Source organism: Neopelma chrysocephalum, unplaced genomic scaffold (genome assembly GCF_003984885.1).
Source record: "Neopelma chrysocephalum unplaced genomic scaffold, ASM398488v2 Primary Assembly neopelma1_24, whole genome shotgun sequence".
Classification (NCBI taxonomy): Eukaryota; Metazoa; Chordata; class Aves; order Passeriformes; family Pipridae; genus Neopelma; species Neopelma chrysocephalum.
This window is the reverse complement of record NW_020897693.1, coordinates 7,339,309-7,359,593: the sequence shown is the minus strand read 5'-3', so window position 1 is coordinate 7,359,593 and position 20,285 is coordinate 7,339,309. Positions and strand designations below refer to the sequence as shown.

Below are 20,285 nucleotides of genomic sequence, written 5' to 3'. Positions count from 1 at the left end.
ATACCTTTACTCAGTTCCTGCAAAGGATAAAAATAGGTGAGGCAGTTAGGATCTGCAGTGCAAACATAGTTGTCAGTGGCATGGGGGTAGGAATGTACCCAGTTCTTTCAAAGTGAGGCTGGTATAGAGAAATTTATGTTTGTTTAATAAAATCTTCACGTGACTGAGTTTGATGCAAGTTCTTAATGTGATCTTAAACCATCTAGTGAAAGTGACTCTAAGTATTTGTTCATGTTTCCACAAACCATTTCACAAGCTCTCTGGACATACTTTGAATTCGAACTTAAGTACTTGCATTTGTATATTACCCATGATATGTTTTTGCTCTTTGTCACTTATGACCTGTACTCTGGATCACCCAGAAGCAGCAGACAAGCATGCACCTTATCTGATCAGCTTAGAATTCCATGACCAGGGCTGCACCACTTGTATTGAAATTCATGTGGGTGGGAATGGGCATTACATCATTTTATCCAGTGGTTAGTTTAGAGAAAAAGAAAGGGGAAATTGATGGCTGTGCAGAGAGGTGGATGCAGAGCTGAATAAAATTGGTAAAAGGGTGAAGGGCCATGTGGCAGAACAATAACTCCTTTTTTCGTATCAAATTTCTTTGATACGGCTGCAGTGTATATCATATGTGTCAGTGCTAATGGCCAGAAGGTGTCTACCCCTCTTTAGCCTCTTAGAAAGATGACCTTGAAAGATTATGTGGATTTTGCTAAGGTTGTAAGACTGGACTCCAAACTGTGCACTCTGTGGATCTGATATTCTTAATACTCTTAAGAGTCCTAGGCAAAAGACTGTAGTAATTTCAACACTTGCTGTTGTGCTTTGTGAAATCCAGTGAGAGGGAATTATCCTTACTGTGTGAAGACTGAGAACTAAGGGGGGATATTGTGACCACTGGTAGTGGCAGGCTCTGTAGCAGAGCTTTTGTCTGTTATGTGGGAGGCTCAGGTTTCATCAGAGTGGGGAATTTAATTTCCCCATTTCAGTGAGGTTGGATTTTTACAGAAATGTAACTCTATGTACCTTGCAGAATCTGCAGGAGAGCAGAGCTGATTTATGTTGAGACAGATCTCCCACACGGCTGTGAAAACAAGTGCACAAATTCAGAATAGCTGGATGTAAATCTGAAGTAACTGTCATGGAGATTGATGTTCTCTCTAGGAGTTAATCTAGATTTACATCAGGGTAACTGTGACCAGAATCTCTCAGGATTCATCTTTGCTAGACTTTAGTAACTCACTAAATTAATTGCTAATTAACTTGAGATGGTTGATTATTGTGGATGCTTCCCACATATTTCTTCTGCCTTACCGTCATAGAATTTAAAGACAGAGCTCCACTATATCAAACCAGATCTTACCTATTCTGAATTCCTGCTTGTCAAAGACTGTTTTCTTCACCTAGATATGAACACTCTGAGTGCAGTCAGCAGACGTTGCATGAAAGCGCTGCAGTCCTCAGAAATCTAACCTTGTGCACGTTTGGGTCTAAACCAGCAGAGACATGGCAGCCCATACTGCTGAAGGCACTTAGAATAAGGAAGGGGTTTAAAGAGGTCCTGCAAGGACCCTTGAAGGCTGACCTTGCCAGTTTCTACAGTGGAAGGGCAGTATGAGTCTTCTTCTTGACATAAGTACAGCAGTCAACTTGAAGTGGTTTCACCACTGAGACATCTAAGAAACAGCATGAGCTACCTCCACTCAAAACACTCTTTCCCTTGTGTATCACTTGCTCTGGTGCTTTAATTCTATACAAAACAGATTGCACCGTGAAATACCTCATGGTAAAATACTAATTTGCAGCATCCAAAGCCATTGGGAGGGGAAATGCCCAGATTGATTCCTTCAAAGTCTGACATTGAGGCACCTGAAAATTCTGCTTCCTTTCCACTTCGGATTTCACCATCAACATTATGCTAACAAGGCACACCTCTCTTGTACGTGTTTCGTATGGTTTTTATGGGATGCCGGAATGATGGGGTATGTCTGATCCTGCTGTAGTTGGGGCAAGGAGGTTTTATGACAGCCTTACTTGAAAACTAAATCCAGGTTCTGCTCCAGGTCCTTCCAAAATGGAAGCAGAGCAGAACAGTTAAAGCAAGTCAACTTGAGAACCTCTAATGTCCTTGAAAATAGTAAAAGGATCTGCACTAGGGTTGAAAGCAAAACTAAATTCAGCCTCTACTAAATAAAAGGTCCTTGTTCTTAAATAAACACGTTGTTGATTCCCACCAGAAAATGTGTCTAAACAGCATGAATATAAATGTCACCCTTGTCTTTACAGATGCGCTTAACAACCACCCTGGCCTTGGGCTTCACTTTGAGCTGGTCTGACTCCTAACAGCCTGTAGTTTGAGTTGGGAGGGCCTGGTCATGCTGACTGATGAAGTGCAATGAAGATGTAAGGATACAATAAACTGGTGATCATCTTCCTTGCCTGCATATGAAAGTAAAGGCATAGTGCCAAGCAAATATGCGCATTAGATGACTAACAGCTCCCACACTGTCAGTGTAGGCAGGGAATATGCAATGCAGCCACATATGTGTCTCAGAACCATACTGAGTGCTTTTTATTCTTAATGTTTGGTTTTGTTTTTAAATAGGAGTTCAGATCTTTGAGCAGGATGTTTATCTCTATGCACAGAAAACAATATTGGTCATAGTCTTTAATATACAATCAAGTTTTTAAATCTATCAGCTGATATATCTGTTGTGAGTGACATCAGAATTTAAAGTAATTGCTATAAATGTTCACTAAGATAGCTGTGCATATCATGTGTAATTATCTGAGTTTACCTTTTTTAATGGCTGGAAAACACTTTTTTAGAAGAGTGAAAATTTTTTTCAAGTGGAAATGGTGTTGGAAAGTTTTGTATTCAACTGTCCTGGCTGAGATTTGATCTCACTTTCTTTGATAAAATTGGTGTGAGGTATTCACAAAAATTAGTATGCTGTAACAAATGAGTTGAATTTCATTTGGTACTTGCTTAGCTATAGTTTTAAAATGTACATGTAGATACTATTGAGCTGAACACCCAGGGATGTCCTGTAAATCCCTGTAAGCAGAGTGCAGTTCACCTTAGCATTTAATCTAGCGGTGAGCTTCCACTGAAGAGCATCCCCTTTTCATTCCTCCAATGATGTCTAATCCACCCCCCAAATTAATTAGTTTTCTGTCAGTTCTTAAGCTGAAGCAGCAGCCTTTTTGCTGCATAGATAGGGAAGACAGAGGGATATGATGCAGTAGAGGAAAGTGAACGGGATGAAACAAGCCCTTCTCTTTCTGCTGAAGTGTAAGGTTAGATCATCTTAAACTCAAGATGAAATGAACCTTAAGTGTTGATGGTTTGGACAGTGGACTCATTTAAATTCCCCAAGAAATATTAAGGACCCACTGAGCTAAGAACTCTATATATGCAAAATTGTAGGCAGTGTCTTGATCTGAATCTTAAGAAAATGTAGAAACAATAAATCAAAAACAGACTCTCAAACTGCTACATTACAGTTCTGTGGCCTGACAACCAGATGATCAAGAATTCAATGAACAGACCTCTGTTGTTCCCAGAACTAAAAATTCTCCAAGTTTATCATGCTTTTCATTAACATCTCACAAACATACAATATTGCAGAAAGCAGAGTCCCAGAATACAGATAGAGAAAGACCAAAGTCTTCAGATGTTTTCCAGGACACTCTCTCATTGACAGTGGCAGAATCCGTCAGCATCCATTTAGCACTGAGTAAGTCTGATGACGAGCTAATTTTTATGAGTTCAAGAAGTAACAAAGCCGTATTTCCCTTACAGAGCTATTTAATACCCTGTGTAATGTGGATTAGTCCCTATTTACTCTATTTTAAGCACCTGTTTCTTCTTTCTTGATCTCTCTGTAAGTTGGCATCTAGATCCCTCATCCTAGTTACAGTATTTTTGCCAGTAAAAATTGCTGTTTTGTGGACTAGTAGTTAGAAGGGGTTGTGTGGAATGACTGGGGTGACAGTCCACAGATAGTCTGCATTACATAAACTGTGCTTTCCACTAAGGTGGTTAATTAAACTTGGTCTTCAGATCCCAAGACAGAAACCACTAATGTGCGCGTTTTATTTTAATAACGTTTCTGCTCCTCTGCCCCGGGAGACTTGGCCCAGTCTTCCAGTTTGTCTGTTCTCAAGAGAGAGAAAAGGGAATGTAAGGACTAAAGGAGAGTGTGTGGCTCCATGTAGTCTCTTTTCAGGCAAGTAGTCTTGTCTGACTGGGGGTTGTAGATGGAGTGAGGGAGCATCTTACGACATCACTACAGATTGCCTGAATGTTATGTTCTTTGGGAGAGATTCTATGTCCTTTCCAGAACAGGGAAAAAGTGAACAGTAGCAATAAACTATTTTATGATTTTGTGTTCCACCCTCTGGATTTGCATTACTCTTCTGTGATGATGCTCCTGTACATTAACCCGCTATGCCACTCTGTCAGTGCCAGGGTATATATCCAGATAACCGTGTGTACAATTTTTTGCCTGGATCTGGGCAGACCATGTCATTGTTTTCAGCAAAAATTAACTCGGTAGCTTAAAAACATGGGATTTTCCTCATTCAAAGCACAAAGTAAAGTTCCTGTTGCTTCTATGAAATAGTCTGAATGTGCTTCGGAGTACTTTCTACTAGAAGTTTTGAAATTGCTTTTCAGTCCTCTGTGGCACATCCTCTAGAGTTTTCACACAGTGCAAAATTAGGTGCTGAAATCTTCCCTTAACTTGAAGCCTGATTTTGCTGGCACTTATGCACATGAGTAAGTGCTCCTGTAACTAGTTTTAGCTGCTCATGTCAGAATAACAAAGGGCACGCAGGAGTTTTAAAAGGAAGGCCGTGCAGTTGTATTGCCTTTACTGTTTAAGGTGAGTAAAACTACTTGGCCTTCACGGTTTTCCTTGTAGTCGTGGGCAGATGGAAGCATGTCTTTGACATCACTGTAAAGTAGGTGTAAAATGCTGCCAGATCTGAATATTGTTTTCACATCAGTTTTGCATTGATAATAACTGCAAGGTGTAAGTTAATTGAGAATAAGCCTTTATGCATTTTCAGAGGCGGGAGTTATTCCTAACTGTCCTTGCTTTAGTGGTATTTTCTTTTGATCATTCACATGCTGTTGGAGAGACAGAAATTGAGTCATGTTAGGCAATAGATGGGCTTATTTCCTTCAACAGTGTAAACCCACACTTTTCCCTAAGTTATATGACGGGGAAAGAGGAAGTAGAGAAGAAATGTTTGACTTTGGAGTCAGTGTAGAGAAAAGAATTCTCTAGCAAGGCACCTATACTGAATGCAGACTACAACAGTAGCATATATCTCATGAAGAGATAACTCTATAGAAGAGTACAGAGCTCCAACAGTTGTTCATGTTCATTTGGCCTCTCTGGAAATGACGTGATACCAAGTTCTTTGCACACTGGGTTTAAAGAAAACAGTTTTATACTGACATTTGTATGTTGTGGTGAACCACAGGCACTACGGAAGGTCGAAGAACAGCATTTGGGGCTATTGTCATTGCAAACAGCTTTATGTTAAAAACTGAGAGTGTGGTCAAGTTACCTTGTGTTAGCTGAACCACAGTATCTGTGTGTACACATTCTTAGTCTGCTTTTGTGAAAGCACTAAGCACTTCTGGCTCGAATTTTAACTATCTTGTCTTCTGTTCACATTGGACTGAGAGTATGCAGAGTTAATTACATTTCCACTTAACAGAAGTAATAACGTTTTACACTGGGGCAACCTGTTCAGATACCAGAGCCCTTTGTGTCACAAAAAGGAAGCGTAAGGAGAGCTGTATAAGGAGGTATAGTATCCTTTATTAGACCACTTGATGTAGTTTCGGGATACAATTTGGCCTTCAGTAGTTAGCCAAGAGGCACCAATTCCTTTTATCCAGTGGCAGTCCCTTATGAACTCCAGTTACTTCTTGGTACCACACCTCATGGCTGTTCTGCTGGAGGGAAGTGAGTGCACTGCAAAGCCTATTTCTCGGGAGCTGTTGCACAGAACTGGTGATTATGTCATCAACAAGTTTGAGGAGCAGTGGGGGTGCTGATGGTATACTCAGAACTATCCAAACCATCTTTTTATAGTACTTGTTAGTTGTTTTTAATGGCACCTGCTCTGTAAAAGAAGGGTGACTCCCTTTGGGTCTTTCCTGCAAGACATCTTTTCTGGTTTTGAGCTTTGACTGAAGAATTCACATTAGAAAACAAACTTAATAAAAACATCTAGCTGAAAATAATTGGTTGTCATATTTTCCTGTGGAGGAGGGAGAGGTGTTTCTAAGTGGCTATAAAAGTATAAATACCATCTGTATGCTTTATGCTTATTTTTTCTGGTTTTAAGAATAACTTTTGGATTACATTTCGACACTGTGTACATAGACAGTAATTCTTATTCTTGGACCTACATAGTTCCTCCATACTATGTTTGTATTACAAGTGAAAGAGACAGTATGTATCCAGGCCTTTACAGCCAGTTTCATCCTTTTACTTAGTAATCCCTTGTCCTGGGTACTAGAGGATTGCTTAGTGCTAAGATGGGCTATATAGGATGAGGTGATTTTTTTCAAAGAGTTGTATCAGGTCTGTGGACTTCAGATGAGACTGTGAATGAACTGGCCTGATGTTTGCAGTGTGAGATCCTTTAGAAGTAGATGACAAATCACATAAGCCTTGAAGGCAGAGCACTTCATAATCTGGACAAAAAATGCATCTCTGGCCCCTCCCTTAGCTGAATGAGTGAAGAAGGAAAAGGTCCTTGCAGTTTGCTAGAGGTCAGTTTCTCTCTACATGCCTGCATGACTCTCTTTATCCATGTCTTTGCCATGCTTTGAGTGGCGTGTTGGACACACAGTCTCTGAGGCTGTGATGGACTGTTTCCAAATTATGTATTCAGTTAGCCCCACTGCCTAGTGAGTATGACACATTCAACAGTCCTTCACAAAGAAGTAGTAAGGGGTTTGTCTTGTACTCACAAACCTTTAAGCCCTCTCTGAGATTTTAGTGAAATGGGGTGTTCTGATTTCAGGTGAAGGCTTTTTCCATATGGTGCGGATGGCTCCTTAGAGAGCTTAGCTTATGAATTGCTTCCTTTTCCTTAAACACTAAAAGACTTTATGGCACATACCCTTTGGACATGTGGAAGGTTTCAGGCAGATTCCAGTTCCTGTAAGCAGGGAATAAGCAAAAGCAATGGTATCAGTAACAATACAGGAATACATTTGATCTCCCTTTCGTGTTTGACCTCACCCCACACATCAGTGGCTTGACATTTTCTTTATGGATGAACATCACATCATGGTCTTTTAGAATTTATTGTCATGACAAATTGTGTGTAAAAGCCCTGAATGGTTCTTAGACTTCTGATAGTGTTAAAGCTTCAATTTTTCACTTATTCTTCAGGATTCTAGTGCATGAAGGACGTAAATGATAATCCCAGAGGACCATCTGTCCTGGAGCAGACATTGGAACCAAGCTACTATGTGACTGAAAGAACTGAGTGCAAGTCAGATGGTAAGTAGACAAGGAAGATGAGATATATCATATTAAACCTTTAGTACAGGTGAAAAATACACCCATACACTGCTTCAGAACTTGTCCTAATTTTCTTGGAGAAAGAAAGGAACAAGGAAAAAAAAAAGGAAAGGAAAATTCGTTGCAGGTTTTAAATGTTTTTCAGTGCCCAGTTAGCGTGGAATGTCGCTTTTGCTAGATCTTTTCATAGTGGAGTATATATTTTAATCTAGCTGTGGTTCTCATGTCATTCAAAGGGTCCATTTTACCTCCATTGCCTACTTGATGTGTAGGAAGTTCTTTCTAGCTCAGATTTCTAAGGAAGCCTAGAGGATTGAGCCTTTGTTTCCTAAAACCTCTGTAGAAAGTCCTTTTAAATCCAGTCCATAGCTGTCTCAAACACTTTTAAAAAATTTATTTATTTGTGGTAAGCAGTAAGTAAATTAGTTTTGTTTAGTCATCAAGGAAGTGGGTGTTTCCAATTCTGGACTTTTTTCTAAATATACTCTGTCTCTTACAGAAAAATGTTTCCTGTCTGCACAGTGAGGGCTCTTGGAGCAACAGGGCTTTGTACTTCGAATCATGTATCCAGTGTATATAAACCTTTTTTCTTTTTATTGGTTAGTGGATTTATTTACTGGTTACAGTTGATGCTGCCCTGGACCAGCCTTTCATACCATCTTGCAGACTGTTGCAGTTTTTGGTTGATTTTATGGTAGAGGAGCCTGTTCAGCTGGATGTGAGTGGGCCTTTGGTGTCAACTCCACACTGTGAAGGAGGCCTAGTTTATGAAAAAAGGATGCTGAAAACCTTTATTAGGGCATGTTTGGAGGGCAAAAAATGTTCTGTATGCAAATAAGCTGTAAGGTGAATGGGTTCATTCAACATGCTGTATGCTTTACTTCTTAAAAACCATTTATGAGCTGTGATCTTATATTATTTATATAACAATCCTGAAAAGCTTCAGGTAACATATAAATATTTCTCCTGGAAATTTACATTCTCTTTACAAATTTAGATATAAGTGGTCAGCTTTGGCCAAACTAACAGTCAATGCTTGCTGTTCATTTGATGGCAGAAAGGATGCACTTTCTTTTCTATAAGCTAAGAGAGTCATGTTAGTATTTTACACTTTTTGGTGTTTTTTACATCCTTGTCCAGACCCCTTGAGAAGACTGTTAAACCTGGGCCATAAAACATCAGTGTCATTTAAGTTTTTATTGAGGTTGTGTAAGTGTGTCAAATAATTGGACGCTTCATTATGGTAGAACATGTACAAATATACAGTAAATGACAACCACACACTTTTTGCCTCACAGCACTTATCCTTGATAGTTTGACAGAAGTAAAAACACGTTTTATGTTACCTGACCCTTGTAGTCATAGACTATATTGATTTCAAAGCAAGATGTAAACACAGTTCTGCTGATTATACAAAATAATGAATTCAGATATCACTTTGCAGAGTTTATCAAATTTATCCCTGCACTGAAATTTGTAGTAAAATGAAGTTAAAAGTATGGACTTAAACCATGAGTGAATTTGTTCCATCCACTTACATAGAAACCACACACAGGTCCTGTTTTTTTAACTGGATAGTTAAGAAAAAGTAATTTATGTGCTATAAATACAATATATGATCTTTAAGCATAGTGAGGATATTCAGAGGTCTTTCATGTTTCACTTCCTATGAACCGTATATTCGTGCACAGAGCCTGAAGGTTGTTCATGGAAAGGATCTTTAATCCAGCAGTGATACTGGCTTACTCTTTATATGTGGGCAATACAAAGGGAAGTTTTTCAAACAGTTTTGTTTTTATTGCAGAAGAAGGCGTGGGTAGTTCTGCCTTGCAGAATAGCTTAGCCTGGAACAACCCTTATGTGGGAGGGCAGAAAGAAAAGATCGACAATCATTTATCATGTGACACTGAAGTGGAATAGTTCCAACAAAAAGACTTGTGCTAAAACTTTCCAGCTGAATGTGAACTGAAGGTCATGCACTTGCCTTCTTGCTAACATGATAGCACCAGCATGGAAGCACTGGTAAAGTGCTGTGTGTGTAGGCTGCCCCTGGCAAGTGCGCTTGCTGAAAAGGTACCCTGTAAAGGCCTCAGTCTGAGGTAGCTGAACAGGCTGGTTTTGGCAAAGATGCTTAGAAAGTATCCCTGACGCTAATTTGAGGGAATGCTCAGGTGTATAAAATGCAAATCTATGTCTTTAAAGCTGATGGAAGATGCTCTAATAAATGTTTGAAGTAAAAGTCGTTGTCCAGGCATTGTCACAGGACTGTAGTCTGCCCCTTGTTTCAAATCTGACTAAGAAAATGGTATCATTCAGTTGAGCTGTCACAAACACACTAATAAACTTCGCTATTGTATAAAATGTTATATATAATGTGGCCATAGGTTTTTTTGTAGTTCCTAAGTTGAGTAATCAATAAAAATCATACAAAGAAAATATTATTGCTTTCATGGCAGGGCATGGGAGCTAATGAGAAGCTTCTAAGCCATGGCTTGATTAGGGTAGGTTGGAGGGCAACTTCAAATTCTGAAAGATACCTTGAAAAACTGTTAAGATGTGTTTATACCAGCCAACAAATAGGCATGGTGAAACTATAGAATGATTTACTAGATTGGAAAACAGTCATTTTAATTAACTGGAAGGCTATTTATTTCATAGAACTGCCTCTTGTTCACATGCTCACATCCAACATAGTGTACGAAGCAAAAAGTAGGCAGAGTGAAATTAAAACTAGATGGTGTTCCTGAGGATTGAAAAGTTTTGCTGTAGCTGCACAACATAGTAATGAGCTGCTCTTGTGCGGGTGGAAAACAGGATACAGATAAAAGAGGTCACATGAGTCTGTGGGGATGAGCAAAATTAACATGCTATTTTTGAAGGAGTGTGCACTCGGGTTGGCATTTTGAAGCGAAATTCTTTCAGTTAAAGCGTTATTAAAGCAAGTTTATTCTGCAGTGTGTACACAAAACACTAAAGAAAATAAAACTGGTGGAAATCTATTTGTCTCTTAACAGCATTTAAGAATCAGAGAGATGAAGCGGATGTGGCAGTTTGCAGTGCCAAGGTACACTGTACCTACAGTGTACAACTGTACATTCACAGGGACCCTGATTTCAAAAGAGTTAAATTAAAAATCAGTCTATTCTTTTTGACAAGTATCTATTTGCTGAATTATCATGTGCCACTTTTAGTTCTATGGTCCTTATTAATTTAGTACAGTTTTAGTACAGTTTTTTTCAGTATTATCATATCTTGATGAAGTGCTGGATAAGTTCTTAGGTAGTTTTTTGTTGGTTTTGTGGGTTTTTTTGTTAATTCTTCTTGTACTTGATCCGTTCTCAGGCTGGACAGGTGGCAAATGACTTGACTTGGTGCTGCATAAAATGGTTATCTTGCTTCACGCTAAGAGGTATAACTTTGGTAGACATGCATTTGTAATTTAAAGACTTGAACCCATTGATGCTCTCCCCTGCTGTATGTTTATTCCTCTGCCAGCTCCATTAGTCCAGCACAGCAGTCACAATATCAAGGATATCTTATTGTTGAATAGCAAAAATAAGACTGTTATTCAGACTGGGATTTTATGAGGCATTTAAGAGAACTGATTATTTGCTTTCTGCTGAAGTTCCAGTGAAAGTTGGAATTTTTGGTCACCTTTCACGCATCCTGCATGAAAAGACAACAGAATCCATTTGCTGATATGTCCTGGATCTCTGTGTCGCTGAGTACCTTTCTAGGTCACCATGGAGAGATTGCCATTCATCATGTCACTGTAACTAGAAAACAGTGAATCCAGCTGGTCTCTGGCAATGCTGACAGCTTAGAATTGGTGAAGTATGCATTGTCAAATTATAAACTGCTGCAGAGATTTACCTGGAACTTCAGAAGTCTTTGCAGGCCACATCAACTATCTTAGAGCATGCAGGTTTCTGAAGACAGCAGTTCGTAATGGTGTGCTATGAAGTGGTGTCCACTGTCTACAATCTAACAGCCCAAGTAAAAGACATACACAAGCTGATCTACCACAGTGTTTTGGTGCAAAGCTCCAGCTTGTGATTTGGGTTTCCCCTGCACAGTTATTCTAACCACTGTGCTGCTGCTTCTCCAGCAGCTGTGAGTCTTTCCTTGCTTTGCAAGAGGATGTACATCTGTTTTCCTCCAGGTGCATTCCATCCCGCCTCTTTCTTTGCCAGATATGCACTGCATTTTGAGTTGCAGTGACAGAATGATTTGGGGTTTTTTCCCAAATTGATAAGATGAAGCTGCCCCTTATTTGCTTGATGAGTCAGTACTGTGCTTGCAATGATAAAATAACCAACTGAAGTGGAACGCACCTGAGTTTGGCCTCACATTCACATTCATTTGATCACACCAATTATTTGTTTTGGTTTCAGTCTTTGAACCTTAATACAAGAATGTTACTTGAAAACTTTAAAGATTTATTGACAATCATGAGCACATACTGACATCGGGGCATACTTAATAAGGTATGATTCAGGAGTCCTAGCAGAAGTGGGCAGCTGTATTTCAAAAGTAGATCACGGAGTTTGGTTTTTTTACAGCTTCTGTCAGTCCCTAGGAAGATTGAGGTCCTAAGTCCAAAATAAAAGTACATTCTGCTGTGTCTCTGCTAGTACACAGGCAGCAAAATAGTATTTCTGGTCTGTCACTCTCCTCCAATGATTATTCAGGACTCTTCTGTCAGTCCTCCTTTCACCATTCATATTAGGACAGTTTGCTCTGCTCTTGCCTCTCTGTGTAGCTCCTGCATTTTAAGCTTGATCTTCAGGAATAGGGACTGTGACAGAAGATAAATCTAATCACATGCTCTTTGTTAGAGTGAGGTCTGGAGGGCATCATCTTTGTCTTTTTATTTCTTGGTTTCTGCTGAAGGAAATATAGGCATATGGACTTGAGGAGCGCAACATCAAAGTCAGGTACAACCCTGCTCCAGATGATCATAGGGGTGAAGAACTGTGCTTTGTTCCTGCTGTGCAGTTAGATGTGGCAGCCTACGCACCTGCACCATGACAAAAAACAGGTGGGACATGGTGGGATATTCCCTGAAATGGCATTGCTTGGCTTGGCATGTCTACCTGTTCCGCCCCTGTGAGAGCTGACAGAACTATTCTGTCAAGTTCTATTAGGCCCTGACTAGCACTGTGATACTTCCAATGTGGGACTTTCTCAGCTTTTGTGCAGGTGCAAATATCATAAACGTCACTGCAGTTTAAGGTTTGGAATGATGGGCTGTTCTCACACTGCCCAGTATGCAGTTTTTGATGTTCTCACAACTGCACCTGTGTTTTCTTAATTGTGAGTGACAATAGACACATTTGTGTGCTGTATCCACAGACATGCAATTAAAGGAAGCAAAAGCACATGGTAGGCAGCAGTTTGAAAACTGTGTCAGTCTCAGTTTCAAAAGCAACTCTGCAGTATTGTGTCCCTGTCTTTCAGTGTGAAAGGGATTCTGTATGTTAAGCTGCTTTTGAAAATGAAACTTAGGCCCATCTTTTGAAGAACAATTAAAGTTGTTTCAACAGAACCACAGTCTTATCTGGCTGGATTGGGGCTTTTGAAAATTTGGCCTCTTGATGCCCTAAATGAGCTAGGGAGAAGATATCCACCATCATGTTTCCCACTAGAAAAATGAATCAAAATCAATATCTGATTTCTGCAGCTTTGCCTTTGAAATGTTCCATTAAGAGCTCACAGTTGAAATTGGGAAGTTTAACTAGACATTTTTTCTGTTTCAAAGTTTAGAGCAAGATATTCCTGAGGAGAGGGAGGGTAGACTGTCTACCCTAACTCTGAGGTTATTTAATCCCCAAGAGGGAGGAAGTTTTCAGTGTACTGTACTCCTTGCATATGCTACCTTGTTTCATTTGAGCTATTGCCAGATGCTGTTTTTAGTCTCCACTGAGTGCTTCTGTCAGGCTTTCACACTCCTCCTCCTGTGGGCTTCTCTTCTATGGCCTTGTATTTATTTTCCTTCTTTCATCTCTTATTAGATATTCTTATTTTCATTATTCTCAAGCATAGTCAGACCTTCTTTTGTCACCTGTATTTTGTCTTCTCCTTTCTCTGTTTGTTACTGTGAGTCCATTATGGAGCTTAACTGATGAGAGTGGTTTTATAGGACCTGGTTTAATGCATTAGAGCGGATATTTCATAAGTCAAAAATACCAGAGAGCCTGTTTCATGGATGTGAGATCCAGAACAGTGCAATATTTTGAATTGGGCATGTTGTCACATACTAAATTTTAGGAATGCCTCATGGTCAGTGTTTGGATTGGTGGACTAACTGATTAACTAATGGACAAATTAATTCCATAACAAGTTGAAATAAGCTGAAAATCAGCCTGGTAAAACAACTAGTGAGTTTTGAGAACAGAACCTTGCTGATATGTGTGTGTCTGCGGCAGTTTTATAAACTTATTTTAGTTGAAGCAAACCACCCTTTGGAAGTCTAATGTCATCACAGCATTTCAAACTTCTACTGTTTCATGCTTTCTTGACCTCTTCCTTACCAGTTTGTGGATTGTGGTTTCATGCTTTCCTTACATCTGCTGGTGACATCCCCATGGGGAAATGCAAGAAACCTCAATAAGCAAAGTAGGTCAATATGGATAACATTAGGAGCTGATTTGTCGGGGAATACCATCCTCAAGAATTAGAGGGTTAATGACGGAATGTTTTCTTCATTGTATCACTGTTCTGTCTTGGAAAAGAAGTCTTGGGAACCTGAGACCTGCTTTATATTTGTGCGTGTTCTTGTCTCTTTCCACCTATACATGATCTCTGATCTTTGGTAATCTGGACCTGCTCTGTGTTTTCACAAGGTAGAGTTCTTAAAGGAAAAAGGAGGGACTGCAAGGATTGGCGAGCTAACAAAGCTGATGGAGAGTAGGCATTGACTCATGCTCAACTGTCCAAAAGCAGTGAGGAGCAGTCTCCCAACCCTGCTACTTGAAAAGAGTTGTTGGAGATGATCATGGCATGGTCTTACCTGTTAGATTTATTAGATTTTTCAAATGCAGTGTGTTGCACTAGGAAATATCGTTGAATGCAACTTGGGAGTTCCCCATGGCTCTTTCACCACAAAATGCACCTTCCAATTGAGATCTGGCCATGTTGCCAAAAAAGAGCCATATTCAAACATGTTATTGAAGGAAAGAACAGAAAGGGGAGTCTGCCTTGGTGAGCCTTCCTTAGGAGCACTCAGAGTGCAACTGAGGATCTTAAACTTTCAGATTAAGCAGAGAAAGGAGAGATTTGGGCACTCCATGAGAAGAGCTTTTTGGGAGGACGCAAGAGGAGTTGAGTAAATACTGACATGTTTATTGTTTAGCAGTGCATTTTCACAACATCTATCAAGCTTCCTTTAAAAATACTCAGCCAGCTATGGCTTAACTGTAGATATTTTTCGTACTTACTTCCCAATGCAAGGAATTGGCATTTTAATTTCACAAATAAATCTACCAGCTCGTTAAACTTATCCACCTGCTCATGCAAATGGAAGCCCAGCAAATTCAGTTTGTTCTCATGTGCTTTTTCATCATAGCTTTCTGGTTATCTTCTAAGTTCTTCATAGTCTATTGTGTTCAGGTTCTGCATTGCACTGTATTCTATATAATTTCGTCCCTTAAATTGCACCCACCACTATGATAGGTGGTAGCACTGGGTTGTTAGACTGTTCTCCCCATGGGATCTGAATGCCTCTTCACTGTAGGCTGCTGGCTTTCTGTGTGCTACACCTCATGCTGTGGTAGCAAGCAGCCTGGATATTACTGTATTGTGGTTCTTTGCACCTACCAAAGAGCATGAATGCTTATCCATGTCGTTAATGACATGGATCTGGTATTGCTTTATTTTAAACTCAGCTGTTTAGTTAAAAGAATGTGTTATTTAAAAGAAAAACGCAATTTCACCTGAAAGTAACTGGCCAAATGAAATTTTATTTAGTCCCAACAATAGATGCCATTTGCTGTTGATGATTGCCATCATGGCACGCTTTAAGTGAGAACAAACATACTACCCCCCTCCAATACACACAAGCCTTTTTTCCTAACAGATTTATTCATTAAGCATATGTTCAAAGACTACAGCTATTACCACTTTTAAATAGAACCATTTTTTCGTTGCTTTTCATGGATAAAATGCCACAGTGTTATGAAAAACCTATTAATGATCCAGATTTAATTAACTAACATGTTCTATTAAAAGTCCTTTCTATTCAAGTTGTTGGACAATAGGCAGATAAATACTGTATGTTGGAGACTGACCTTCAAATGGCAGTCCAAAGTTGCTGCCTTGCAAAGTCTTTAGCAGTTTGTATGCCTTTACCTTCCCTCTGTGTATGTTAATATGGTCTCTTACTTCTGAGCGCAGAAATAGAATGGAAGGTGGTTAGACTGCAAGGCTTGGTCCCAACTTCCTTGCGTGGGCAACATTTCTGCTGAAATAGGTAGAAGTTTCATCTGACCAATTTTACAGCCTTTTGAGAAGAGGGATGGCACTCTTGAGAGACACTAAATGCCTTCCATTTTGTATGCCTTCAGTGGGAGACAAAGAAAAATAGAGAAAGCTTTTTCAGAATAGATCATTTTTCTTTCTGTCATGTTTGTTCAGGGGCTCTCAAAATGGCCCCTTTTAGCATCCTTTGTGCTCGCTGGTACTGACAGGTTCTGAATGTCCTTTGCCAGGACATTGAAGAGCCTGTGTTATTTTCTGTAGGGAAAAAGGCTTTTGCAGCAGCTCTAAGGTGAAGCTTCCTTTGTTCTTGAGGTTTTTCTGCATGCCACTAAAGTGCTATTCCTATGGGATGCACATATAGGTTCGATGATGCTATGTCCCTTCAGCTGGTAAGATCATTTCAAGATCTGTAGAGATGAAAGGATGAACTATGTTATAGGTATCCCTCAAAAATAGGACTTGATACTGCCTTGCTTCATCTTTTGTCTTTTGTGCCTCTGTTCAGCATATCTGAAATAGATCACAGGGCTTCTACCTGGGCCATGCTTAAATGCTCTTGTCCCTTCTTCTTATGATCTTCCCAACATAATTAGGGCTATCGTGGTGGTTTGACCCTACCTGGAGGCCAAGTCCCCACCAAAGCTACTCTGTCACTCCCCTCCATGACAGGATAGGGGAGAGAAAACATAACAAAAGGCTCATGAGTTGAGATAAGGACAAGGAAAGATCACTCACCAGTTACTGTCACAGGCAAAACAGACTTGACTTGCAGAAATTTATTACCAATCAAAATCAGCAGGATAATGAGTAGTAAAGCAAATATTAAAAACTCTTTCCCCTCACCCAGCCCTCCATCCTGGTCTTAACTTCATTTCTGATTCTCCACCTTCTCCCCCACAGCAATTCAGGGAGATAGGGAATCACATGCTGTTTCTGGCACTGCTTCCTCCTGAGGGAGAGGAGTCCTTGCCTTGTTCCAGCATGGGGAACTCTCCCATGGGAGACAGTCCTCCATGAACTTCTCCAATGCAGTTCTTCCATAGGCTATGGTTCTTCACTAACTGCTCCAGTGTGGATCCCTTCCAGTCAATGTGGTCCTTCAGGGACAGGCTCAAGTGTGCAGGGTCACAAGTCCTGCCAGCAAACCTGCTCCAGCATGGGCTCCTCTCTCCATGCGTCTACAGGTCTCTCCCAGGAGCCTGCTCCAGCACAGGCTTCTCACAGAGTCACAACCTTCTTCTGGGCATCTACCTGCTCTAGTGTGAGGTCTTCCACCCCTGTGGACCTCCATGGGCTGCAGGGGCACAGTTCCTTCCCCATGGTCTGCACCATGGGCTGGAGGGGAATCTCTGCTCCAGCACCTGAAGCACCTCCTCCCCCTCCTTCTGGACTAACCTTGGTGTCTACAAAGCTGTTCCTTTCACATATTCTCACTCCTCTCTTCCCTGGCCATATTTACTGCTGTGCCATAGCTTCTTTTCCTTCTTAAATATATTATCACAGAGGTGCTACTACCATGTGATTGGCCCAGCCTTGGCCAGCAGTGGGTCTGTTTTGGAGCTGGCTGGCATTGGCTCTGTTGGACATGGGGATGCTTCTGGCAGCTTCTCAGAGAAGACACCCCTGTAGCCTCCCACACCCTGCTACCAAAACCGTGCCACACAAACCCTTCAGGAAAGGATCAAGCAAGTTTGTTGAATGCAATTTTCAATGGGAGTTGAGGGGTGCAAGGAAAAAATCTCTAGTAGAATTTTCAAGTAATATGGAGGAAGATAGAGGTGGGGTGGTTTGAAAGCGCTGCACTGGTCCTTAGAAGCTAAGAATGATATTTACAATATTACTCAGTCCTTTGTTCTTCATATGAAGTAAAGTGTGGGAGGAGACTTGGTATGAGGCACTTGGCATCTCCTGTTAATGCAGATGAAGTGTTCTGGGTAGCATAGCAGAAATATAGCTCTGTGGATGAAATCTTGCTTCCCATTGACACGTACTGTCACTCACCCTTCATAAAGACCATGCTATGGAAAGCAATTGACTACTCATATTTGAAAATATATTACATACCCAGCATGTTTCAACATGGAGACAAGACAGTGGCGCAACTAGGAGTTATAAGGATATGTTTGGTGCCTTTGTGGTGACCTGAATTATAAATGTTATGAAATCAGGAGCTTCTGAATGGAAAGAAATGCTTCAATCAAGATCAGAGACAACAATGCTTTTATAATTTGTGTTGCATAGTCAAGGAGGTAAAGTAATTTGTTGTCTTTTCATCCTCAGAATAGGAGATACTGTGAGACCTTTTATACCTCTAGCAATGGGAGGTTTTAAGTGGGCCTCCTTGTCAGCTGTGCCTCCCACAGATGCAGCATACCTACCTTGTGCTTCCATGCAACATCACATCATATTCAAGTCTTCTCCAGAAAGGTCTAGGATTAAGGTATAAAAAAGCATTTCTGCAGTATTTGCTGGAGTACAGAATGAAAACCCCTGGGCTAACTGTGATCCCAGTCTTACTGTGGTGCTAGAAGTAGAAAAGCTGTGCTGATGCAGGATCCAAAATGGTGCTTGCTTACCACCTTGGAGACCTGTTGTTTAATGTCAGCTCTTGCTGAGGTAACTTCAGGTCAAGCAGAGCCTTGGGGTACGTGTGTCCACTAGAGGTTTGTTTCTTTGAATTGTTTTGTAGAGTGAAGCTCAGGTCTGCAGGCAAGTCATGCAAAATCCTCCCAGAATAATTGCAAAGCTCATCACCAGTGTGTGCCTTTTTGTCTCACCTTCTCTGACAGAGATCCGTAACAACTTGTGCATGTCTGCTTCTCTATCTAGACAAAACATTGCTCAGTGCATGTTTCCTCACTGGGAAGAGGATGAGAAGGCAAGCTGTTGCTTTCTTTTTTTTTTAGTTTACTATTTAAGGCTGTGTATCCATGTTGAGAAGCAGAGTATAGGAACCCAGATAGACTAGGCACAGGTAAACAAAGTGGACTGTTACCATCTCCTACATGCACTGTTCCATTTTTGTGCTCCTGTATGGATAGCTAGGGAGAAGGAGAGGTTGAAACTGTTATGCTTACCACATTTTATTAACCTAAGAATGCCCCTAATGTGAAGGGACTGCAGTTACAGGGGGAGCAGAGCACTGAACTGGAAGCAATGATATTTAATTGTGCAGGGTTTGCATTAATTGAGTAGCCCTGGATGGAAATAGGGCTCTAATAAGGAGATAAAATTGAGTGTGGATGTCCTGTTTCTGGATGTCCATGCCCTAGCTGTGCAAGTGCTTATTCTGAAGCCTAAGTTATAGTATTTGAGTGAGGCTGCTGCTTTCTGAGGAAGCAAAGCAGCGCAAGCATAGCCTTTTTAAATGCATCAAAGAAAGTGAAATGCTTATACTTGGCATAGTACCCTTGGGGCATGTATCAGGTTGGTGACTGAAGATGATTGTTGAGACTGGTCTTGATATAATTTACTTTGCTCAGGAAAGAGAATGTCTTTGAAATAAACATTGAATGCGATAGTGGCTTTCCTGAATGTTTTTGGTGAAGGCTCCAGGGCATAAGATTTGAGTCACTTAGTAAAGCAGGCTATCCCCAAATGAATGACATCAAAATGTTCACATTTGAACCTGGCAGGAAGCCAGCCTATCACCCATCTGCTTCAAGGTGCAAACCTTCTCATTCACCAGAGCAGAAAGAAGATCTAATACCTACAGAATGCCAGGCTAGTAAGTCACTGAGGTGAAATTAGAAACACACAGTGGTATTAGCATTACAACTGTAGAAGTTATTCATTTATCAGGAGAAATATGCTTTTTTTCCAACAGTACCAGCGTGCTAACATCAATTTAGATTATAGTAGTATGAATAGTAAACACTTTCAAAAGTGTATGATACTAGAATGTGCTCATTTCTTTCATTTTCAGAGTCACTCTTGTATTGCAGAGGCCATTTGACTGTTTTTAAATCATTGCTATTTTTTGATTAGGCGTTCAGGCATGTTTAAGTATATCCTGCAGTTTAAAGACTAAAGGCACAAAAATTATAATTAGGGTTTGGAAGAGGAGAGTTGGTTATCCTGTTTCAGAGAGTTCAAGCCTGTACATTTCAATCCACATCGTTGTGCTGCTGACAGTTGTCCCTGGCTGTGTTGCCTGTGCAAGGCTGATTCATGAGCAGTCAAAGCCTTACCTCTTCAACTGTGGAATTACAGAGCTGCTTTTTGGGTTTCTATTTTCAG

The 20,285-nt window shown here is 40.4% G+C and overlaps 1 protein-coding gene across 5 annotated transcripts in view; it reads left to right on the top strand.

Annotated features, from left to right (window-relative positions):
• The window catches only part of PTPN5 (protein tyrosine phosphatase, non-receptor type 5), an 82,666-nt gene that overhangs the window by 14,913 nt on the left and 47,468 nt on the right, over positions 1-20,285 (top strand). For all 5 annotated transcript variants that reach the window (XM_027701786.1, XM_027701769.1, XM_027701762.1 and 2 more), the window contains exon 2: positions 7,437-7,547. In XM_027701786.1, coding sequence (XP_027557587.1) covers positions 7,448-7,547 — 100 coding nt within the window. In that variant the 5' untranslated portion in view covers positions 7,437-7,447. The remainder of the gene's footprint in view (positions 1-7,436; positions 7,548-20,285) is intronic.